The 27120-nt window shown below is 32.0% G+C and overlaps 1 protein-coding gene and 1 long non-coding RNA gene across 10 annotated transcripts in view; one reads left to right on the top strand and one right to left on the bottom strand.

The window, feature by feature from the left end:
- Positions 1-554: 554 nt before the first annotated feature.
- Positions 555-26547, bottom strand: LOC127719937 (uncharacterized). Of its 7 annotated transcripts, XR_007990558.1 has the most exons (6): positions 26326-26547; positions 25792-25921; positions 25304-25393; positions 23764-23867; positions 21797-21885; positions 555-994 (listed from the first exon to the last, which is right to left on the bottom strand). It is a non-coding gene; the product is annotated as an uncharacterized LOC127719937 (long non-coding RNA). The 7 variants fall into 7 exon arrangements; XR_007990557.1 differs by lacking the exon at positions 26326-26547 and having other exon boundaries at positions 25792-26085; XR_007990561.1 differs by lacking the exon at positions 26326-26547 and having other exon boundaries at positions 23778-23867; positions 25792-26085.
- LOC127719905 (CAD protein-like) overlaps positions 20937-27120 on the top strand; it is a 106907-nt gene continuing 100723 nt past the window's right edge. For all 3 annotated transcript variants that reach the window (XM_052226262.1, XM_052226261.1, XM_052226260.1), the window contains exons 1-5: positions 20937-21106; positions 21196-21322; positions 24610-24879; positions 26151-26209; positions 26541-26624. In XM_052226262.1, the coding sequence (XP_052082222.1) occupies positions 21092-21106; positions 21196-21322; positions 24610-24879; positions 26151-26209; positions 26541-26624 (555 nt within the window). In that variant the 5' untranslated portion in view covers positions 20937-21091. The remainder of the gene's footprint in view (positions 21107-21195; positions 21323-24609; positions 24880-26150; positions 26210-26540; positions 26625-27120) is intronic.

Genomic DNA, 27120 nt, shown 5'->3' with positions numbered 1-27120 from the left:
GTGTGACATGTGGCATCGGTCGAGTTGCTCATGGTAAGTATTAATTCGGTAAATGGTTTTATTCGCTGATGTCACAATCGTAAGTACTAAATATGCAAATCATGTTAAAATGTAATCCGTAAGCACTAGTCAGAGATATTTAAAACACATTACAAATTATTGACATCACGTAAACAATTTAGTGGAAGTTATTGAACCCTACAAAGTTCATACTATCATGTATTCCTTTCCTAATTTACAAATACATCTTCATCAATTTCGCTTTATATCTGTATCCAGTAAATTATTGCAACAAATATTCTACTAACTAGTGCTTTTACATACGTTAGGAACTCGTTATCAAACATTTTTAAAAAGCCAGTTAATAGTGGCATTAACCTTTTCTGGATTGTTAAAAATACTTGGAAGTTGTGTTCCTTTGATGGTCAGTTTGTTTCCGTTGACAGTTATCATTTCTCTCATCTGTATATCACACTACCATATAATCTTATAAAAACTCCATTTCCCTATTTAATACAGTAAACGTTTGATCTATATGGATGCAACTATATCTGTTGTAGTCAATACAATTCATTTTAATCGATAAATTTAACAAAAATACACTTATTGTACAAAACATAGTTAAAGCCATTAGTTTTTTGCTTGATATAAATAACAAGGAAGCTATGAAACCAGGAGTTCCAAGTAGTGAAGTTCATCACCGAATGACGTCACATTCAAATCCAGTTAATAAATCAATTATGCGATTATTACTTAAAAATAAGAATAACTGCATCAGTCACGTAAGATATAAGGTTTATTTCATTTAATTATACAGGCAGCTGTCGTATGTATGTCCACTATCATATATAGCTACATAACTCAGGTGAATGTAGTACGTATGTCCACTACATAAATCAGATGATTGAAGTATGTATATGCCCATTACATAACGCAGGTGATTAAAGTATGTATGTCCTCTACATGAAGCAGGTTTTCTGGAGAAAATTGTAACCTGCTAATAAAAAAATAGTATTACATTGAATCCACTACATGAAGCAGGTTTTCTGGAGAAAATTGTAACCTGTTAATAAAAAAAATAAAATGAACAAAAAACATTTTTCACATATTTGCTGGCCTTTTCATTGATTGATTGATTGATTGATTATTTTTCAACCAATTCAATGCCAGTTTACACATATTTGTCGTCGAAATACCCTTTCCCTAACACAGGACAGTGGTGTAACAGCATAATATAAGAACAAACTTTATTGTTGAATAGTACTTGAATAATCAGATCGACACGAACCACAAAAGAAACTAACAATACGACACAAAGTGTCGATGTAACATCACTCGCAGTTACTGAAAATAGTTCAAAGCCAATTTCAACTAATTGATATACTATGTCTTCCCAGACTAATATATTAAACAGTATACATCAAACGTAAGACTTCATAAACATGACATAATGTAGGAGCATAAGTGTTCGTAATTGAACATAGATTTATATTAAGGTAGCACAATACAAAAAACAATATAATTTTATATTAGCTTTGAAAACAAATGCACGTGTCTGGCTGATACAAGTTGAGATTATGTGTGCAGTGCTCTGTAATTAATCAATAGAATTATTTGATAGCTTTATGACCAATGACCAGACAAATACAATTGTACAACAGTTTATGTTTCTGACGTTAATGATGATTCTACTATCATATTTTTTTAGGAGAATGTTTATTATGTTTATGAGTCTGAATGTCCCTTTGGTATCTTTCGCCTCCCTTTTAAATATGAATTCTTTTTAAAACAAAACGCATTTTTTCCCGAAACTAGAATATTAAGTAAATTCGAGTTTGTGTAAAACAGCATATTTTCGTTGTATACCATTATATTCATAGAAATCCCCCATATGAATCTTCTAGACTGACCATCTGATAATTTTATGTACATATGTATAAATTGCTTTTGGGGAAAATATTTAAAAAAAATCCAAATTAAAAAAAAACAAATGCAACGTGAAATTAAACTTCTAAAATCATTAAGGTGGACGGAGTTTTGAACATATCAATAGCAAGGCCAATAATGATGTAACTTCTCTCGCAAGATCTGATTTTTGATGCACAGGGGTGCACATTTTATATATTTAGAATTGCTGAGATGGAATGTTTTCTAACTGGTCGAAACCAAATTGATTTATGATTAAAGGCCAATCCTGAAGTATCCCCATGGTACATTTGTGAATTATATTGAATATGTTAATGAGGTTCAAGTAGGAAAATCCTTATTTATTTAATTGCGACATACATTTTTGTCATGAAAATGTAGTTTTAAATAAAATTAGATCCTAGATGGGTATTTCGATTTGTCTGATTTTAATACATTTTGATCTTCGACCTGTTATCTTCAAAAGGGTGTCTGAGATTTCCAATAAATCCAATAGAACAAATTCTATACCAATTGAATTTAGTGAGTTCTTAAGAATTAAGGTTGCAAACTGAATTGGAGGTTTATGAGAGCATAACATACAATAGGAAAAATCTGAGACATCTTTTTGGAGGTCAAAATGTGTTGCACAAGAATCTATCAAAAAATTTGGGAGGCTAAGAATAACAAAGAAACTAATTTTGTTTAAAGGTGTACATCACAGTTTAGCAAACAATTAGTAGTAGTACATAATTATGAAATTATACAAATTTGAAAGATTAAACTTTCTTCTTTCTATTGCTTTGTCATTTATAAATTCTGAAGCTGTATGAAAGTATTTATATTAGTTTGATGTTGTCTGATTGGTGGTAAATATATTTGTATTGTGTTACCTTACGTTATGTTTTAATTTATTAAAAGTAAAAAAAAAGTTTTAGTACCGATAAAGAGAATATACTTAAAGATCTTAGTACTACAATATAAACTTGACAACCTTTAACAATAAATTTATTCAAAAGTTCAATGTGTTTACATTGATTGTATCTAAATTGATTTGTTATATAAACAAAATCACCGTACAAATTAGGATGTGATATCCCATTTGTAATAAGGATATCTTTTGATTTGGTTTCAGTGACAGAAATTTTTGAATATAGCTTCAAGTATTCGTTTAACATGTTAAAAGCTTTATGTCACAATTCTCTCTTGCAAATGTCAATCATTTTAGATGCTATTAAAGTTAATGTCGAACACGGTCAAAGAACACATTCGATTCATGTTTGATATATATAAAAATAAGGAGATGTGGTGTAATTTCCATTGATACAACTTTCCATCTGAGACCAAAAGACGTTGATGCAAACAACTAAATATCAATGTACGACATTCAACAATGAGCAAATTCCATTCCGTATTGTAAGATATATAAGGGCGCGGCATAACAAAATGTGGAACAAGTCAAAAAAGAAAACCAAAGGCCTGATACATGCTTAAAATACCAATAAGGCAGACAGAAACCATTATGTTTGATATGCCTGCCTGATTTGTTGAACATATTCTCATAAATAAAATGAAACCACGAATTCAAACGATGCAAGTTAATAGAAGAGAAACCTTATTACCTTAAGAATAATTCAATTGTCATCCTCTATCTGGCTAATTATTCTGACAGTTTTTTTACATTTTTTTACAAAAGGCCTTACAAACAATAATTTGTCTTTTGCTGATATAGCAATATGCAGCAAAACTACAACAGCTATTAATTTGCAGGAACATCCACGTCCTAGGACCTCTTCATCTATAATTCAAATGTTGTAAATATGTCACCTAGATACTTTTTTTCATAAAAGACAGTAATAGGCCAAAGGCGACATAAATATGTTAAATGTTAAGTTGTAGAAAATGTAGGTTAATAAGGTGCATGTATAATTGATTTTACCTGTAGATGTTCTCTATAACAATATATGCATTCCAAGAATATAGTAACCTCTAAACATTACTGATGCTGACTAACATCTAGAAACAATATGGCATTTGGTCTGAACAAATAAAGGACACGTGACTTGGAAAAACAGTGACTTCTTGTTGATCAGATATTCAAACAGTATCCCCAAGTCAGAGGCGAATTTGCTTTACTGTACGGATTCATTGCCATATCTGAGTAAGAATTCATAATGCTTCATGTCTATCTTACTTTTATATTGAGAAAAAACGCTTGCGATTCCTTGACCAGAACTGTAAAAATTACGCAACATTATAAATTGTCTTTCACTGTGGTAGCAGCTTAATGGTCAGTAATTTTGTACTGACATAATTCAAAACATACTTTTCTAAAATTCCCCGATAATATACGTTTTAAAAAATTATATAGAAACTAAGGTAATAACTCATTCTGGCGCAGTTGAGATTAAGTTGGCTATTCTTTTAGGATTCCGTTTGGTCATAAAACTCTTAACAAGGTCTCTACGTATTTATACACCCCTGCCTTGCAAATTGTTAAGTTTGAGCGTTCCTAATGAACGTAAATCTTGAAGAGCGCTTCGGACGCACGAACTTTTTATGGTATTATTTTACAGTTACCCCTTTCTTTAACTGGCTTTGATGACATGAATTTCGTTATTCAAGCATTTAAGCATACACAAACCATACAAAGTATAGCGAACCATGTCGATTAAACAGGAATATTTTTACATTGGCTGATGAGGTCAATCAGACACATAATTGTTAATAATTGGAATTACATAGTTAAAAAATAGTTGACTGAGATTGAGTTGGCAGACTTTTAATAGATACCAATATTAGTGTTAATAAAAATCATTTGGTTGATGCAGTGATGTCATAAATATATATTGGTAAATGGAAAAGCAATATTAATTCATCCTCTTCTATAGGAGGCAATGTCTGTCTTAAGGATGTTTGCTTCCCCTGTTTTTGAATTTCTGCCAGATTTTCGGAATCCTCTAGTTTTATCCATGTATTGCCATTAAAAAATTTTGCCCACTAACCCCTACTTTTCTTTTCATAATTTTATTACATATAGTTTAAAAAGCCATATTTGAAAATCTTATAAAATCATTGTTATTTTTTCGTGGTTTTTGAAACAAAACAGCGGCCAATGTTAAACGTATGAAAAGTCTAGAGAGAATCATTTCCCGCCAAATTTTCAATGGCTTTTATCTCGAAAACAAGCACACGGAATCTTAATCTTTTTCTGCTTTTTTAGTTCCTTTATTTATATACTATCATTTTAGAACAGTCTTAGAACTGTTTCCAGGAGTGTTACAATATCCTTGCCTGTGCTTTACAACTTAAAAACTTCCATGCCTCATCTCAACATCAATTTGTACACAATTCAATTTTGAAAGAAGTAAATTGGAAGTAATAATTTTATATCCAGTTCACAAGTAGAATACTAACGCCCTGAACATCTGTTATCTGGACTTTTCTAGTTTCTACTTTCTAGTTCAGTGCATATGAATTTTATTGATAGAAGCGGGATTTCATCAGTCCTTTGTAACCATAAATTCTAGACTTAGTCCCCGTAATAAATTCCCTTTAGAAATAATCAGTTTCAGTGTCAGAAAAATGTTCAAGTGAATCCTTATCAATTCCTGGTATATTTGCTTCCCTAAAGTTGAACATGCTGAGATGGAATGTGTAGAATTATAGAAAATTTAATTTGTATCAACAGTTTTCGGAGATTTTATATTTACTTTAATCTATTTTGATGGAGATATGTGTAAGTATATTATTTTTGGAATAAAAAATTATTTCGAAAGCAACAATGGCTGGGTTTGTGTGGTCTGCTTTCATTGTAATTCAAGTTATCCTTTTATGTATCAGCTCTTTGATTGTGTGCTTTGTTTTTTTAATCTGATGAGTTAAGCCTTTTTCAACTGATTTTCATAGTTAACTTTGTTCTCATTTTGTCCTGTTACACTACTGTCCCAGGGTAGGGAGGATCGGCATACGTTAACATGTTTAACCCCGTCACATGTGTCTGTCTCAATCAGGAACATTCAGTTCAGTTGATATTGTTTATTATTGTTTATCGTATTTGCTTTTCTTTTATTGGTTTGCCATTAGTTTTCTCATTTGAATTGATTTACATGTGTCATGTCGGGACAAGATCGCTATGCGGTTTGGGTTTTGCTTATTGTTATAAGCCGTATGGTGACCTATAGATGTTACCTTGGTCTCTGGTGGAAAGCTGTCTCATAAGCAGTCGCACCACAACTTCTTTTTTTTCATAATTAGTTAATTTCTTTTAACTTAATATCTTTATAAGATTTATCAAAGTTTCATGAATTGTACAAACTGTCAGAAAAGGGCATTTTATTCGCGAATCAATTTATTCATATATTATGTGCCAAAACTTGTAATTTTATTCTGAAAAGACGCCTAGAAGTTTTATATTTTAAATGATATCACGATCAGGTTGTATATGTTGTAATTCGTGTTTAAAGGGGCATCAGCTGTCTAATTCATCTTCAAACAAATCAGTTTTAAAATTGTTTGTCAAAATCGTAGCCCCTATAATCATCAGTGTATATGTTGTTATCGTCTCTCATAAATCAGCACCGATTGGCTGTGATATATACAAAAATAAGTACTTTTTTTAATTCTATTTATGTACGCATAAGGTGAGATGTTTATAGTTATGAAATGTTGAATAGATTGATTATCTCAACATCATAAATACGAATACATGTACTTTTGTGGTCATGTTGTTACATTTGCAGTTGACCTTTATTTTCGTTCCGAGACCGAGGGGGAATTTCTTTTAAAAAAAGGGGAGGGAGATCTATTTGTCGTCCACCTTTGAAGAGAATGTCGTACGGTCATGAGAGATCCACCTTTCTTCTTACTGCAAATATTTGTGCAAATGAGAACACTAAAAAAAAACATGGAATTTGTATCTTAAAATAATGAATAAGGTTGATTATCGTATTTATCATTTTGAAAGTAACGTTATACACAATCACTCTTCTAAAATAAATGTCAAATTTAATACAATTTTATGTGTAGATAAAGCTAAGATTATAATGTACATCAATCATGAAGAATGGTACGTTGAAAGGACGGAGCTGCACATAGTGGTATAATTGATACATATCGTTTCGACTATTCTTAAAAAGAGAACGAATGATTTTATCGATTTGTAGATACAATGAACTTGTCTTAGGGGGGGATAAATCGTACTTTGTAAAAAATCACTGATTCAAAGACAAAAATCTCCGAAATTGACATTATCAAGATGCTTGATTTCTTGATGGGCAGCATATTTGTTACTTTTGGAGGACGTGTTTTTCGACAAACAATTGGCATTCCCATGGGAACCAACTGTGTTCCTCTTCTTGTCGACCCGTTCCTTTATTTATATGATGATTACTTTAAACAGGACCTTCTCGTGAAGAATGAAAAGAAGCTAGCATTATCCTTTGACTTCACGTTCTTTCAAATGATTACTAAAATACCTAAACACTATTTTTGCTTTTACTTCGATTTTTGATATATTGCAAATTAATGACAGTAAATCAATAAACCTGTGAATATTTTATCCCTAGGTTCGTTTATTTATTGCCAGCTGCGTATCCACGTTTGATCTAGATTGCAATTATAGATACATACCAAAACAATGATGAAAAGGACACACCCCTTGTGGTCATGACAAAACTAACATCCAATGAGAATAGTGATACAGAATCATATTTAAGTATATGGAATAATACAAAATCACACTCATATAACTAATACCCATAGAAAATCATCGGAAAACATAGAAGACTTAATAAAAACAAGAAAAAGACTAAAAAACATTGAAAAGTTCAAAGCCGTCAAAAATAAAATAAAATTACATAAACAACAAATCAAGCTCAAAATTGCAAAACAATTTGTACTGAATCTATCATCTAAAACATTATCACAACCGGAAACACTATAGTTTTTGCTTAAGGTCTAAACTTTGTTCCAACAACAAATATATCCATAAAACAAATAATGAAAGATTTCAAAAAAAATGAAAGAAATTTGAGACTCTCATTTTTTTCCTTGAAAATCCAAATATACAGAGTGAAATTCATCCCTTCAAGGAGAAATCAAATTTTTCGGTGTCGGCGTTTACCGATAACCCTATTGAAAAATACATTTTCTAGATGAAAATGGAATTATCTAGATATATCCCGAAAACACAATTTAACCTTTCACTACAAGAAAGGAACTGCCTCAAGAATCTAAAACACGATGAAAATATCATCATTCACAAAGCAGATAAAAACAATGTAACAGTCATTCAAAATCTTTCCGACTATTTGAAAGAAGGTGAAAAACAATTGAATGACAACATACATTATGAACAAACTAAAGCGATAAATCTTAGAAACACTCAGAAAAAAAGTATATGAAGTAATTTACAAAATGAAAGAAGAAAACTGTATTGATGAAATATCTTTCAATTACACTAAAAATGAACAAAATTATATAAAAACACCTTTTGCATACTTCCTCCCTTAAATTAACAAACTTGACAATGAAGTTTTACAAAACACTGAAAACGAAAAATCAAATAACAACTAAAAATGTCCCACGTAGACCAATTATATCACAATGTAATGGACCACTTGAAGGAATAGGAAGATATTTTGATTATTTCTTACTTCCCTTAGTGAAAACACAAAAAACGTACATTTCTGACACAGGTGACTTAATCAGAAATATTGAAAACTGTACATTTGATAATAATGTACTACTTGCTACATATGATATAACATCACTATATACCAATCTCAGATTTGAGGAAATCACAGCTTTACAAAAAGCGCTTGATAAACATGAAGAAATTGAATATCCTATAACAAAACCTACCAACAAGTTTCTGGTTGAAATAACAAAACTTATACTTTCCAATAATGAATTTACCTTTCATAATAAAGATAAAAAAAAATTACCTTTCATGGAAATTCATATCGACAAAGTAATGGAGCATCAATGGGAGCAACAGCTTCCCCTGAAATATGTGACATTGCTATTTACAATCACATAAACTCAATCCTTAAAAACTCCCCAATCTCTGAAATAATTTTTTTTCATAAAAGAATGAGAGATGACGGACTACTGGTTGTAAAAGCAAAAGAGTCTGAAATTGATTTACTGTTTGAAAATGCAATTAAACAACACGACCTGCTAAAGTTCACTTATGAATGCAATAATCATTCAATAAAATTTCTAGACCTTGAAATCTTCAAAGGCGAACGCTTCAAAAATACTGGTGTTTTAGACCTGAAATGCTTTACAAAGAATACCGAAAAATTCCTATATCTTTATAAAAACTCAAACCACCCCATTTCAAACTTTAAATCCTTTATTAAAGGCGGAGTCATTCGTATACTTAGAAACACCAACACTGACAGCACCACTTGAATTTCAAACCAGAATACTCTTTATTGAAAAACTATTAATTAGAGAATATAAACTGAAATTGGTAAAACAAATTCTATCAAAAATCAAATTCCAAAACAGACAAGATAAATTAAAGAAAAAGAAAAAAGTTGAAAATAGATGTAATGTATCATTTATAACAAATTATCATCCTCAAGCAGAAAACTTCAAAAAGTATTCAGGAAATACTGGCATCTTATTAAAACAGATTCTACAATAGGTGTTAAATTCCATAAAAACCTATCAATATAGGATTCAAAAGAAATAGAAACATTTGTGAATTAGTGAAACGAGCTATAAAATAATTTATATAAACCTCACAGTTCCTACTAAACATTTAATTGTGTAGAACTAATTAATGACCATCATGTAAACAACACATGTAAACTGATATTCTTATGACGATACTTTCTTACTTTGAAACACTTAATTCAACATTGGTTGAAATAGTTTGAAAAACAAAAAATTCAAAATGCAAATTCAAATTAACAAATTAAAAAGTTATAATTATTAAAAAAAATTCCAAAACTATTTAAAAAAATAAAATTAAACAGTAATAAAAAATAAATAAAGGAAAAACAAAAACAAAAGAGGTGGTCTCTGATGAAGGTTTCCCTGGAATGAACACAATTCCGAAAAAAAACCCCGAAACATTGCGTTCATGGCACAGTATCAATGTAAAGCCAGAGATATGATTCGCACCTAAATGGGTTGATATTGGATCAATTTCTATTAAACTATATATATGATGATTGTCCTCTCACAAAATAATTCAAAGTTTGATGAATTATGTTCAACGCATCTATTCCATCGAATTTGAAATAAGGATACAACAGATATAGTTACATTTTTGAAAGTCTGTTTCATATCTTGACAATGAGGGTCGTTTGAAAATAAAACTTTACGATAAAAGAGATGATTTCAGCTTTCCAATCAGGAACTTTCCATTTCTATATGGGTAAATTCATTAAAAAAATCTCCCATTGGCTTCGATCCCAACCTTTGTCTTGAATTAAATTCATACCTGGTTTACCTTTAGAAATCAGAAGTTTTCATATATCATTCATTTAAGTACAAATGTAGCCCCATCTTTTGAAACAATAAAAACATGGAGTCATGCGTCATTTTTGAGCCATTCACATGGCCTTGTTTACAAACACTCTAAATTCCTATACTGATCCCGACCCCACCCCCGACCCCCAATCCCCACCCCGCCCCACCCCAGACCCCACCCTTATTACTTTTCAACCCTGTAGTAAAATACTAAGTGAATTCCGCATTTATCTGTTTTACATTTTTATTTACCCTAGTTTTGATCCATCTAACAAAAAATATTTATTACAAAATTAACATTATCTACCAATCAGAGGAGCACATTACTTCAGTATTATACAGAAAGCTCTCCCCCAATTGGCCGGTCCTTGATGACGTATATTTATTTACTGAATTTACCCCTGCATGTAGCAACATTCCAGCTGCGCCTGCATATAGCGTATATATCTCCAAATGGATGATATATTCCAGAGCTTGCATTTCCTATCATGATTTCCTTGGTAGAGGGTTGTTACTCACGAGGAAACTATTAAACTATGAGTTCCAAGTGGTAAAGTTGCAATCATCCCTTCGAAAAGTTTACGGACGCCATCACGATTTGGTTGACCGTTATGTAATATCTGTTTCACAGATGACGACGGATATGTTCCAATTGTCGTATCCTGACAATGTCTTATGCTTCCGTTGTCTGATGATAATCTCAACTGGTTTTAAGGCGGACACAACTCTACATTATTTCACGTTTTTATTATTCTTTAGATGGGAATTCAAAACTATTATAATTATCATGAATTAAACAAATGCATGTCGTTTGAAAGAAAAACAATTGTTATTAGGTTGATATGTTCATGGAAGTATTATATTGACGTTTTTATTAGGAGGTACACAATCACTGAGCGGTGACACTTTATTTCACTGGTAAGTACATAAACACAGTAATTCAAAGCATTTGGAAATACAAATGTCAAATAAGATGCTACAGTAACTGTGCTTTATGGGTTGCTATTATTGTTCCTTACAACTTCTTGAATTTCGCAACTCCTGTTATAGACAACAACAAAACCCATTAAAACTATCGAATTTGAAAAAAATCTTATAAATATTAAAATATTGTTTTTTACATGAATGCAACTGAAGAGGGTATGAATGCTTTATCCACACATGGAGGCTCCGTTTAAAAAAATCAATGCATTGAGCAGTGGAAACCTGAAGCGTATTGTGAAGTTTATGTAATCCATAACTAAATACTATTTAATAACTTTTTTCAAATATATATAAAAATAAGAAGATGAGGTATGATTGTCAATAAGACAACTTTCTATCTGCATGAGACCAAATGACGTAGATGTAAGCAGCTATAATAGGTCGCCATACGGCCTTGAAGCAAATCCAAAACTGGCCGTAGAAATCTATCAAATGCCTGATTTATAAATAGTATATATATGAAGTAAGTTGATATACGATTGAGGACGTGGATGAACCAGAAATCTTATTCGAGTCAAAATCTAGCATCTCTGTAAATTGTTTTGTTATAAATAGTCCGTCAGTTTTCTAGTTTGAATTGTTTCATGTCGGGGCATTTTATATCTGACTATACGGTATGCGGTACCCATTGTTGACGGTCGTACGGTTGCTTATATTGCTTCTATTCACTTCACATGCTTCATTCAAAATCTGGTTGATAGTTGACTCATTGGCAATCATACCACATCTCCTTATTTTTATAAGAGGGAAATTCCCGACAAGAAGCAATTATCGCTATTTTACTAAGTTTGGCCGGAGGACAAAAATCCAATTATTATAATGATCGATTTGGGTATTTGAAATAAAGAAACATTATGTTTAAGAATAAAGAAACATTTTAAACAAGAAATATTCAATTTAAAATGAAACTCATTAATGTTCATATAAAGCACTTTCTGAATTATTGTAAAAGTTCCAAATGTCACTTTTCTTCCAGTTATATATAACAACACCAATAAAACCCGAGGAAAAGGAAAAAGGGAGATAACAAAATACGAAATGTATAATAATTTGCTGGAAGTTGGTTGCCAAAAGCACACTTTTTGGATTCTCAACTTAGATTTAGATGAGATTCTCATCTTAGATTTAGATGAGATTCTCATCTTAGATTTAGATGAGATTCTCATCTTAGATTTAGATGAGATGGTTTTCACTGAAATAGAAATATGTTTGCTGTAACTTGTGTTTGTTTTGATGCATTCACAGATTAACATTTAACTCTAGTAATGCACAACCCTTGGTTTCGGTTTCCGTTTCGATTTTGGTTTCGGCTTATGGTGAAGATGGTGTCTCATAGTTCTGAAATGTTAGAATTTTTTTTATATTTCTGTTCCTTTGCAGGGGCGGATCCAGGATTTAGTTTAGTGGGGACGCAAACTTAAATTTTTCCGAGCAGAGCGAGGCGAAAAATTTTTTGAGGTAAAATTATCGAAATATTCTTTATTAATCTAACGACAACCCGTGCTTTGCAAATTTTAGGGGACTCATGCCCGCCACGCCCCCGCCTGAATCCCCCTGCTTTGAGAGTCAGCTTGCTTCCGTTGACAGTTATGATTTCTCTAATTTGTTTACTGCCCTACCACACAACCTTATAAAATTCATATTTTCTTACTTAATACAATGGTCTTTTGATAAATATGGATGCAACTGTTATCGTTATAGTCTATACACATGATACAAGTCCTATTAATCGATAAACTTTACAAAAATACACTGGGTGTACAAGAAATGAAAGTTATCCACCTCAACTTTCTCTCACATATTACTTCCATGGTCCCATTTATTACGTAAATTATTGATTTAAATGGGTTCCATTACTAAGGATTGATATCCATATCTGAATGAAATTACTTTTCTGATTTTTATTTCTCCATTCTTTTTTTTTTCTTTATTCTGCAATTTTTTACCATTATTCTCTATAATGTTAACCTCATCCAGACCCTCATCCATGCCATGGTAGATCATTATAACTACCCACAATTGTTTGCTTTATTTTCAGGAAACGACGAGTTCATCTTCACATGATTCTTCAGTCAAATTGTAAAAACCGTTCAACAACACCATATACATTGTTCAACAACACCTGATACACCGTTCAACAACACCAGGTATACCGTTCGACAATACCAGATACATTGTTCAACAACACCAGATACACCGTTCGACAATACCAGATACATTGTTCAACAATACCAAATACACCATTCAACAATACCAGATACACCGTTCAACAACACCAGAAACATCGGTCAACAATACCAGATACATCGTTCAACAATACCAAAATAAACCGTTCAACAATACCAGATACACCGTTCAACAATACCAGATACATCGTTCAACAATACCAGATACATTGTTCAACAATACCAAATACACCGTTCGACAACATCAGATACATCGTTCAACAATACCAGATACATCGTTCAACAACTCCAGATACACCGTTCGACAATACCAGATACATCGTTCAACAATACCGGGTACCAGATACATCGTTCAACAACACCAGATACACCGTTCAATAATACCAGATACACCTTTTAACAACACCAGATACATCGTTCGACAATATCAGATACATCGTTCAACAACACCAGATACATCGTTCAACAATACCAGATACATCGTTCAACAACACCAGATACACCGTTGGGCAATACCAGATACACCGTTCGATACATCGTTCAATAACACCAGATACACCTTTCAACAATACCAGATACATAGTTCAACAATACCAAAATAAACCGTTCAACAATACCAGAACCATCGTTCAAAAATACCAAATACACCGTTCAACAACACCAGATACACCGTTCAACAATACCAGATACATCGTTCAACAACACCAGATACACCGTTCGACAACATCAATACATCGTTCAACAATACCAGATACATCGTTCAACAAGACCAGATACACCGTTCAACAATATCAGATACATTGTTCAACAATACCAGATACATTGTTCAACAACACTAGATACATCGTTCAACAACATCAGATACACGGTTCAACAACACCAGATACATCGTTTAACAACACCAGAGACACCGTTCAACAATACCAGATACATCGTTCAACAACACCAAATACACTGTTCAACAATACCAGATACATCGTTCAACAATACCAAATACATCATCCAACAACACCAGATACACCGTTCAACAACAATGCAGATACACCGCTCATCAACACCATTTTTTCACATGTAAACTATGCAAAGTTTCAAAGTCAATAGACCAGGACTTAGGGGACTGAAGCGTGTAACCTCCCTGGAAATGAGTGGTGCCAATACCGCCTTCCGAAATATCATTGATTGACCAGTAGTTGTTTCCCTTAAAGTGACCTAATCACAAATTTAACTGTAACAAACTGTTGACGCCGCCGCCGATGCCGGAAACAGCAAGCCGAAGTCTCTCTTTTTGACTGTCCAGGCGAGACAGAAAAACTACCGCCCATGACTGGTAAAATCAAGAAGGAATCTGGATCCCTTCTTTTCAAAATCCTGGAAATGTCAATGTCAGTTTTATAAACAGATTTATAGCAAATGTAAAAGATGTGGTGAATATTAAATTATATGTGGTGGATATACTTTAGGATTTGCGGTAACATTTTCGTATAGTATGAAACATGTTTAACTTAAATATAAAATAATCCGGTTTGACATTTAAATTTTCAATTTTGGTAATCTACCTTAATATATCATCTTCGATGAGTATAAAAAAAGCAAATACTCTGATCTTGTTTAATGATAATATTTAAGTATGATTCTTGCTGCTCTTTAATCATGCATCGGTACATATTATATATACGGTAATAGAGGACCTAAAATTGAACATTGAGGTACTCCATATATTGACAAACACTTTATCAGATTTAATATTTGCGTATTGAACTTCTTGGTGTCTGTCACATAAATATGATTATATCCCATTTATTCCTGTGTTCTTGTTGTGATTAAATATGAGCTTATTTTGTATGGTTTTCAGTGGCGTAGCTTTACCCTTATTTCAAGCGAAGCAAAGGAGGACAGGCATAACAGTGCGCGGACAAAGGAGCAAAACCCGCGTCCAAAAAGAAATCTCAGTATTTATAGATGAGAAATGACTATTGTTTAAGTATGCTTAACGTCTAGGGGCAAACATTCCGTGTATATCCAGGAAATTAATAGAACGAATTTACAATAAATCAAGTAAGTAGGTACGTTCTGAATCGTCCTCATTCTGACTAGAAGTATTTGCGTATTTTAAGCAGACGACATACTAGGCCTTCGGCATGGAATACTGCCAGACGGTCCGGTTGTCATATTTTTATACTCTAATCTACCCGGCTTGGCGTCAGTTTCATACAATATAAAGATATGTTAACTAGTTATTTTATATAATCACGAACAATTTCATCTTTAGCAATTATTTAAGGATTTTATGATACTCTTGCAGTAAATCTTCTATGAAAAATCCAGGCTTGAGGAATTTTAATCATGATCGAAATAACGTTATTTTTCGATGATTCACACAGGCACAAAAGTTGTAGAAAACTTTTCGTGGTCCAATCTGTCAAGAAAAAAAATAATGCTTTCATTTGATTTCTTTTCATCATAATGAAGAGATTTGTCGTTCTTTTAAATTTAAGCTTCACGTTTATCTTTTTTTTTTAAATAAAAATATGCATTAGCTGTTTACTGAAGTGAAGTCATAGGGAAACAACGAGTCGAACCTGCAAATAGAAATGAGGAGACGATACCAAGTGGCATTCAAAAACCATAAGTCGAAGAAAAACAGAAAAAAACATGACCAACAGAACTACGACGCGAAACAGATAAACAATTATCCACCAACAGTACAAGAAAAAGGGAGATTAACGGCAAAACGAATCTCAACAACAAAATATTGGTACTCAAGTAGGTGCATCGGTACTGTAGATAAATTTCTGCTCCACTAATTACCGTGACATGATGTCATGTTGCTCAAGGCAATTAAATCCCGGTTAACTATAAGTATCATTCGGTAATGCCATAACTTGGATAGAATATGGGTTTTAGCCTATATGACAATTAAAACATCTTGGCCATATTCTAGACAAATGTTTCGTATCGGATGGCGTCAGTAAAAAAAGTGATGAATACAAATTTACATTTAAGAACCCTTTCAGCACCTTCATTGAAAACCGAAAATCTCTATCACAAAATTTACTGAGAAAAATAAGCTCTGGAATATCACATAAAACCGGGAAATATATTCTCCATATTCAGGTGCCTAAAGAATGCGGTTTCAATATGAAAATGGAAAAATTACAATGTGAAAATCGAAATTATCTTTTTTGTCATAAAGTTTTTCAACCGTTCTGTCAAATTCTATAAGTCAAGACAAGAAACGGACCTAACTCTACATGTGGTATAATTTATTTCAAGTTCAAAGGAATATATGCGATCAACATAGTCACCAAAATTTACTTATTCAGTGAGAGAAACGTTTACACACAGGGGGAAAGTGAGGTTAAAGCATTTTTTTTTAAATTTCAGTATGAAGTCGGCGTCATATACACTATGTCAACCAAAACTGTTTATGTCTTTGATACAAATAAGCCCAATGACTGATATGAAGGTAAATTAATTTTAAAAGTCTTTCTAAAATAAAATAAAAACACGGCAGGGCCGTAAATTGCGTGTCTTGTAAGGGGAGGCAGTTGAGTTTCGCCGAGCCATTTTGACCCATTTTAAGCAGAAAATGATATTTTTTCGGGCCTTTTCCCTGTATGCAATGTACCTCCCCAGAATTCACCACTTGTTAAATTTTTGTTATATTTCAATAAATAAACGCCTGGAATATATTGAAAATAGTTATAAACCAGAGTTAGATTACGTGTGCCGGTAAAGTAAGATTTTTTACGCTTCATCCTGCTTTACGACTCTTCACAAGCTATTTTTGCTTAGTTTTAGGGAAACAATTTAAAATGAAAGGCCCCCTAAAGTTGAGCCTTTTTTTTTTTTGTGGTTTATCATGCTTTTTTGGCTGTCCCAATCGAGCTATTTTGACTTCGTTTCAGAGACACAATTTTCAAACCTTAACATGAAAATGCATAATTAATAACTCATAACTTTTAATTATCAAATTCAAATTATTATAACGTAACGCTTTTTGTTTACACTGACAATTTTATTCGGTTAGGCTTTGTCAATTGCTAAGGGGATTTTTCTGTGCCCGAACGATTCCCATCTCTTTAGCACTTCTATGCATTCGATCAGGGACTTTCTATACTAACAGTTAGTATAGACTGTCCCTGATTCGATATTGCCAACATTGTCACTTCTATATGTAGCATAGCCAGACCACGTAATCTGCTTTCCGTCATTGTTAACCTGTTCCATGTTTTAAGGCGCCGTAGCGCAGAAAACGATCTCTCACAACTTCAGGACCCAACTGGCAAGGCTAACAGAAGCAAAAGCATTTGTTTTATATTTGGGTAGAAGTGCGTGTGTTTGATTGCTTGCTCTATTATACATTTTGACCCAATCTCATTAATAGACGTAAAAGTAACAACCAGTGCTATTAAAATAATGCTTCATTTTAACAATTTTTTCTTTTCAGTATTTTTTTCTTCGTTTTTTCTTTTTTTTTTTTTTTGTCAGTCCGCAATAGGAGGCAACTGCCTACATGCCTCTATGTAATTTACGGCCCTGGTCACGGTACCAAGTATTTCTGAATTATCTTAAAATGACTCGTGTGTTTTGATTAATGTAAAAGAGGGACGAAAGATACCAGAGAACAGTCAAACTCATAGATCGAAAACAAACTGACAACGCCATGGCCAAAAATAAAAAGACAAACAGACAAATAATAGTACAGATGACACAACATAGAAAATTAAAGACTAAGCAACACGAAACCCATCATAACTGGGGGTGATCTCAGATGCTCCGGAATTTCCATCAAATAATTCACAGTTGAAAAATATCAATTCAGAGAAAAAGCTACATATGTATTTGTAGACTTTTCTGTTGGGGTCTTTTTCGAATTCGTCTACTGGTCTTTAGTACAACCCTACTTCGAGTGCTCCTAGACAGGAGGGATCTACGAAAGAAGGGTTACACTAAAGACCTGAAAGTGGACCTGAAAAGACCTGAATAGACCTGAAGATATACTACTCGATTTATTCAAAATACAATTACTTCTTTATTTTTCAATGGATTTTCTTCAAGTTAGAATTTTATTAAATGTAAAGGTCCACATTTTATCAAAAATAAAATGTTTTAAATAAAAAACAAATTGTAGATGCCAAAACCTGGACCTGAACGGAGAAATGAAAAGACCTGAACGGACCTGACAATCTATGGTTGGACTTATTCAAACTCCAATAACTGTTTTGTTTTTCAATGGATTTCCTTCAACTTTAGATTTTGCGAAACGAAAAATTCAATTTATTAATAATATTTTTTAAAAAAATATGAAAAATATTGTTGGGGTGTCAAAACTCGGACCTTAACGGGAAATTGAATTACTTGCATTGACCTGAAATCTGCGGTCAGATTTATTCAAGTTAAATAACTTTTTAGTTTTCAATAAATCTCCTTGAAATTTGAGTTTTGTTATAGAAAAGGTATAATATTTCATTGAATTGATACAGAATTTTACAAAAAAATATTTGTTTATTTAAAAACAATTGGACCTTTTCGGGGAAATTAAAGACCTGAACGGACAAGACCTAAACAGACAATACGGGTAGATGTATTTAAACTGACAGAACCTAATTTTTCAATTTGTTTATATTTTTAATTAAATTAAATTAAAGAGAAAGACAGACTTTATATATATACAGGAACATTTTACTGAAATAAAAAAATACCTTGTTGATGTTGAAACCTGGACCTACAGAGAAAACATGCAGGATTGCCCGTGGAAAATTATTCAAACTATAATTAACTTGTTTAAATTGCATTTATATAAACAGGTCTTAAACTGTTTTATTTATATATTGAAAATAAAAGTATCATTTGCACATAAACCATGTAATCTAAACACGGTTACAGGTTCGTCGATTGGAATGTTTTAATTACATGAACGTGTGCCGACTGTAATTCACACCCTGTATTGATATTAGTTGATAATTGGATCATTAGTCTAAATAAACATTTCATTTTAATCTTTAAATTAGATTATCATTTAATCTTGTTACACAAACTAAACATTGCTTGGTCACAAATTTAACTATAAACTTTACAAAAAAAATTTATAACCAAAAACGTCAAATAATTAATGAATTCAGATCAACGCTCTAACTTTTTATAAATCATTAATAGCAAAAGTCCATTACTAGAAATGGACTTCTGATAATAGTCGATATGATATACCAATTTAAGATGATATACATCAACAGACGACAACCACTGAATTACAGGCTCCTTGCTTAGGACAGGCACATACAGCAGGTGGCGGGGTTATCTAGTTTAAAGATGCCAACCCTTTTACAGGTTTATTTATGCCTATGGTATCCTTTTGTATCTCCTGTCTCTTTATATATATTGACTTAAAAGTTTTGATATGTGAGAGTTGCTTATCCTTTGGTATCCCCCGTCTTTTTGACATGTATCAGTTTTGATTATCCTCCCGTCAGTTTTGATATTTGTTTTTCTTTTGATGAAATATTTGAAAAAAAGAAGAAGCGGTATGATACAAATGAGACAAATCTCCACAAGAGACCAAATGACATATCCCCTCTATATAGCTAGAGGTTAACAACTGTAGGTCACCGTATACGGCCTTCAAATATCTATTTTCAGGTTTATTCAGGTCCAAGACTTGTCACCAACATAATATTTTTCGTTAATGTTGTTTTTTTTTTATTTTGGTAAAATATTTAATTCATACTTTAACAAAATCCACGTTTCAAGGAAATTCTTTGAAAGAGAAAAAAATATATAATTAGTGGAATTTCAGCCGTCCATTCAGATTTTTAATTCTCCGTTCAGGTCCGAGTTTTGGCACCCAAAACATATCAGTTTTCATTTTCTAATTTTTTATTTTGATAAAATGTTATATTTTTTATTTTACAAAATCTAAAGTTGGATGAAATCCATTGAATACTTAAAAAAAAAATATTGGAGTTTGAATAAGTCTGACCATAGATTTTCAGGTCCGTTCAGATCTTTTCATTTCTCCGTTCAGGTCCAGGTTTTGGCATCAACAATTTGTTTTTTATTTGTAACATTTTATTTCTAATAAAGTGCGGTTTTTTACCTTTCACAAAATTCTAATTTGAAGGAAATCCATTGAATATTTAAAAAGTTATCAAAGTTTGAATAAGTCCGATCATAGATTTTCAGGTCTGTTCAGGTCTTTTCATTTCTCCGTTCAGGTCCAAGTTTTGGCATCAACAATTTGTTTTTTATTTAAAACATTTTATTTTTGATAAAATGTAGATCTTTAATTAAATAAAATTCTAACTTGAAGAAAATCCGTTTAAAAGTAATAAAGTAATCGTATTTTGAATAAATCGAGTAGCATATCTTCAGGTCTATTCAGGTCTTTTCAGGTCCACTTTCAGGTCTTTAGTGTAACCCACGAAAGAAGAAGAAGAAAATGGCGGGTCATTAGAGTGCTCAAACGTTAATTGTTGATCTCAACAATAGTTTGCAATTTGTGTTTGAAAGAATTATCCGTAGGAAGTATGCAAACTACAAAGGTTCAGTAAACAAAAATGTCTCTCAGTCTGAATATAGCTATACGCCTGTCTTTTCTTCTTGAGTAAGAATACTTCGTTTTATTTTGTAGAAAAACAACAACACGTGGTTTATGGGCTCAGCTGATTCGAAAATGAAAGGACGGTTACTGCTCGAGGATGGATTTGAAGTCGAAGGAATCCATTTTGGAGCGAATAATAGTATCCCAGGAGAAGTTGGTAATGACGTTTATCATACAAGCCTTAATTGAAACACAAACGACATGCAAGACCTGTCATAAGTGAAGATACTGCATGAGATATGTTTTTGCTTGATAGTCCTACTATGTCTAATATTACGTGATTATTTCTGTATTGGCCTTGTTATTGGTCCAAGGCTTTCTGTATTGGCCAGAGGCAAAGACGTAGGCCAATACAGCTGGTCGAGGACTTGTCCAAATAATTATGACGTCTTGGAAGGCTATTTTAAATTTTTGCTTTGATGCCTTCCTGCGACGATAAGGCGTCAAAGAAAAAAAATATAATAGCCTTTCAAGACGTCATAATTATTTGGACTAGCCGAGGACCAATAACAAGGCCAATACTGAAATAATCATGTAATGATAATTATTGATATCTTTATTAATTAACTACAGTGTTTACCTGTTTTTTCTTGTGTTTTATCTCCCTTCACAAGATTTTAACATATTTTACCTTGAAATTGAACTATCCAAATCTGAGTTACTCCGTTTCCTTTTATAAGCTGCAATGTCAAATGATCTGGTGCTGTTTGGAAGTGTCTTCTACAATTTTTAATGATTTGTTAACCCTTTTCAGTCACTATAGTATATAAAGTGTTACAATACATTGTTAGACGCAATACATAAATAGTAATTAGAAAGGCACTGCCATTGCATGAGAGATTCAGAAACTCAAGGATTAAATAAAAGTAGGAGTAATGTATGAATGCCAATGAGACAGCTATCAATAGATCATGACCAAAGAACAAAGACTTAAACAATAGATTACAGGTCATCCTTCAACAATCCATATGCCTGGTTCAGGTTGAAAAATATATGATACCTAACAAAAACATAAGAAGCAAAAGTAAACAGTAAATCGAAGTGCACTCATTAAACTGATAAAATGTGTAAAATAGTTATGAGGTCGACAAGAAATAAGCTTTGTGATAATCTACAGACTCGTTGCCCAAACCTGAAATAATTAAATTGTCTTCTTACAAAATGCTTTTTTAAATGAATGTGACCATCTTTCAGCTGAAATATTTGCCACACTGAACGTGTCGGCATGTTTATGGTGAGTAAATATATCATCGTCTTCCAAAGAACAGTTTACATTAAGTTGGTGTTTATCATGGCTTTCGATCTAAAAACTAGAGACGTTCCGAAATCCTGTATTGGCCGGATCAGAACTCAGCCAATACGGAAAAAATCAATATTGGCCGAGTTGACACTTTTGTATTGGATATGCAGTTTTCATCCTATTAAGTCCAATAACAGAGTATTTAATTAATAATACAAATTATATGCTCCTAGATGGAAATTATAATGCATTCGTAATAACAAGACAGGATGAAGACACATTTATGGCAAAATGACCATATGTTTGTATAATTTACATGAATTTTTATTTTTGAACTTTTTTCATGCATAAAGCATAAACAGGTTGGGGACTATCTGTGGAACCGTAGCTCTTAGGTCCTTATAATATTTTTTGACAATTTGCGGACGGTTCCGCAGATGGTTAGGGACAACCTGCCAAATAGGGAACTATTCCTCAAATGAGTAACAATCCCTCATTTGAGTAATCATTTGATAGTGCTAAAAATAAAAAAAATCTTAACTGAGTCTTTTTAATCTAAATGGCACATAGTCATAAAAACACAGCAAATTTTCCAAAAGATGGATAGCCCTAACCTGATTTACTGAGACGTTACAAGCCTAATAAAACTTTGAAAAATTTACATTTTTCAAGGCTACTAACTTTTTTAAACCCAAAAATAAAAATATAGTTTGTTGGAAGAAGTTGTTTCATTTTCTATAAATTTATGCCATTTTAAGTAAAAAGACCAGTTTAGAAAATTTTATTTTTAGGACTATCAAATGATTACTCAAATGAGGGATTGTTAGTCATTTGGGGAATTGTTCCCCATTTGTTGGGTTGTCCCCAACCTGATAAAGGGTATGTGAGCCATGCATTTTAATTAAATAGTTTTTACAAGAACATTAAAACTGGTAACTCTCATCAAACCGTAAAACACTGCCCAATGTGACCACTTATCCATCCACTTGCTAACAACCTACCACATCAGGTATAAAATATTTGTTTTTGGTATAACGCTTGATAGAAATCTCTGGTACTGATATGACGATCTTTTGATTTATCTGACATGTCTTAGGACCACAGCATTATTTTGTATTAAGGATAAAAATATCATATTTATGATTAGTATTTTTGTTAAGTATACTGTAAATTCAGAAATTATTGCGATTTTGTCGTTTTAGACTAAAATGCGATTTTAATTTTTGCCATATTGAGAAAAATCCTGTTTAATTCATATAAAAAATTTCAAAATGCAAGTTTAAATTATTGCGATTATAACCCTGTTGCATTTTTCGCAATAATTTCTGAATTTACAGTATCCCTTACCTTTTATTTACCTAAATAATTGTACCTGAATGTGGCACTCTTATTAAGTTTCTATCAGCTCCTTTGTATGTTAACACTGACAATGCCATCCTTTTTGATTATTGATATCAGCCAACTGTTAAAATAACAACATCAAAAACATTTGACACTAAGATTTATTCATTACACAGAAGCAGCATTTAATTGAATAAAATATGATTTTCATCACACAAATCTTATATTAAACATTTATTAAAAGAGAAAAATTGAAATTTATGTTGAGTGTGAACTGCCTTTCGATAGGGATTATGAATATTGCCTGGATGGAAGTATGCTGAGTCATTATAAAATGAGAACCAAACATTCTGAGTCGTAATGAGCGCCAGTTAGTAGTGGCATGTGTTAGTTTTATATAAACAGTCATTTTGATACAACATGTACAAGAGTAAAACCACTATTGTTTCCCCTATTAGTCTTTGTTAAATTGGCATTTTCAAAAAAATTGTGCAGAATTTATCTATGTTTTAAATAAACATATACTTGGAATGAGTAAAGTTTTTTTTTTCTGACCAGTACTACAGACAAAATTTCACATAACATTTCATTGCAAAAAGATATTGGCAGTTTTTAACAACTCATTAGTAAATTTGATTTGTAATGTTTATTAGTTTAAATCGATCTTTCAGATAAAACTAATGACAGAGTATGCATTATGAGTTTTATAAGAAGAAAGAAAGTTTTTAGATTTTATTTCTCTAGAGATTTATATACATGATATTCATAAATGACCATGTTTTATGTATATAAGATTTCAAAAGTCTAAATAAATATTGACAATTTCTGCGTAATACCAATTCATATCCTGTTCGTAATTTCAGTATTTCAGACTGGAATGGTTGGTTACCCAGAATCCCTCACTGATCCATCCTACAGTCGACAAATTTTGATCTTGACCTATCCACTGATTGGGAATTATGGGATTCCAGCTGATGATTGTGATGAATATGGACTGAAGAAATGGTTTGAGTCGGCAAAGATCCATGTGGCTGCCTTAATTGTAGGAGATTTTTCTGAGCAGTATAGTCATTGGAGTGCTATAAAATCTCTTTCTGATTGGTTGAAAGAGTACAATATCCCAGCATTGTATGGTAGGTTCAGTTTTGTTAAAAATAAGAAGATTGGCTATGATTGCCAATGATACAACTCTCTACCAGAGACCAAATGCATAGAAGTTAACATCTATAGGTCACCATATGGCCTTTAACAATGAGCAAAACGCATACCGTATAACAGGCTATTGAAGACAAAGAAATAACAAATGTAAAACAATTCAAAGAAGGAAAACTAATGGCCTGATTTATGTACAAAACAATAAACAAAACAAACATGATTTTCAGCAACAATTTCAGGTTTGTTAAAAGCATCATATGGCTTAATAATGATAATATAGTGACAGGTTTATATAATAGTTCAGCATTGTATGATAGATTTGTAGTTTTGTTATTTAACTATGTACTTTAGGGAATTTGTTGAATTTGAGATATTTAATGAAGATAGATTGCAACCATCTACCTGTAATGTTCAACCTGTGATTTCTTTTGTTTTGTCTGTATCCCTCCCTGTTATTTTCTGGCATTTTTCTCCATTTTCTCTGACATAAAACTGTAAAAACATTAACATGATTAATATATTACACAAATTGAACTAGCTTGCTCATTGAAGTTTATGTTTTAGTCTTAATTATTATTTCATAAAAATTTGAAATAAATCATTGTTGCCCAATGAAATGATCACTATTATAGTATTGTGGAAGAAGCAAGTTCTTTCAGTGAAATGTAAAACAACTAATTATCAATTGACCAATGTTTCAGTGAAAAAAAGCTATTGTATGGAAGACTACTCATGTGCATTGGGTACATAATCTTTCTTTGGGTATTAATTTTGAAGGACTGTTTTCAATACAGATGAATCACAAAAAGAAATTTTTGAAATTGCACAGGAAGAAACCCTTATAATCATGATAATGAAGAATCTTAGTACCAGCAAATTGAATTTCTTACCACTAAACACTTGGTACTGAAGAATTTTGTTGTATCAAACAGTCATTCCAAAGGTCGCTGGACTTCGGGCAAAGATCAGTAAAAATTGGTTTAGTCCAGTTAAGTGATATGGATTACTGGAACAAATGACCTGTAAAATTTTTAATTTTGTCAAAATCATGTGTAAATGTCATGTTAAAAAGTTTTTGGTCCAGTTCAATAAAAAGAACGGTTTGCTAGACCAAATGTCCAGTTGATTCCTCAAAGCCTTGGGAACCACTGATTTAACATGTCTAATGATCCTGATTATGCATGAAATACTTGCTAATGGACAAATAATCAATAAATTAATCATCAGTTTTTTTTATACATCTTTGCAGGAATAGATACTAGAATGTTGACAAAGAGAATAAGAGAAAAAGGAACAATACTTGGAAAGGTTGGTTTGGTCTTAATAGCTTTCACTAAAATAAGGCATATCAAACTATTAATAGATCATTCTAGTCATGAAACAAAAATGTTCAATTTTTTATTAAAGTTGCATACAAATCTTACCTTTTTATGACATAAGACCAATGACAAATCTTGCTTAAATTTCTGTTTTACTTTTCTCACCCTTTAAAGATTTAAAAACAAATGTGAATAAGACAACCTGAAGTTGGTCAGATTTAATGATATATAATTAAAATCAATTGTATAGTTAAGGAGAGTTTCTTTTTACTTAATGTGTAATACCAGAAAGAAGAGTAACTGAACTGTTTCTGTTTTAGGTCATAATGGAAGGAATAGATCCAGAGTCTATTTTATATGAAGATCCAAACATAATGAATTTAGTACAACAGGTGTCTACAAAAGTAAGTAACAAAATATAATCATCATGCTTAGATAAAATAATTTACAAATTTACAAATACTTTCTGCATATAATTAGTTAATATATTCCACCTTTTCTCCTTTTCTGGTGAGCAATGGCCATTACGGTTCTCACAATACAAAAAACAAGCTTATAAAAATAAGGAGATGTGGTATGATTGCAAATGAGACAACTATCCACCCAAGTTCAAATGAAGTGGATGTAAGTAATTATAGGCAACCATAGGGCCTTTAACAATGAGAAAACCCATACCGTATAGTCGGCTATAAAAGCCCCCGACATGAAAAATATGAAACAATTCAATTGAGAAAACTAGCAGCCTAATTTACAACAAAACAATATACCATTTGAGCTACAGTTCCAAGGTTAATTTTATTCTTGTGATAATTTGCATGTAATTTACAATTGTGTTCTGTGTCGGTAACTTGTCAATGGTAATTTGTTTAACCTACAACAATAATTTGACTTTTTTCCACA

This window comes from Mytilus californianus, unplaced genomic scaffold (assembly GCF_021869535.1).
Source record: "Mytilus californianus isolate M0D057914Y unplaced genomic scaffold, xbMytCali1.0.p SCAF_11, whole genome shotgun sequence".
NCBI classification, from domain to species: domain Eukaryota; kingdom Metazoa; phylum Mollusca; class Bivalvia; order Mytilida; family Mytilidae; genus Mytilus; species Mytilus californianus.
The sequence above is the reverse complement of the archived record's forward strand: the minus strand, read 5'-3'. Positions and strand labels throughout refer to the sequence as shown.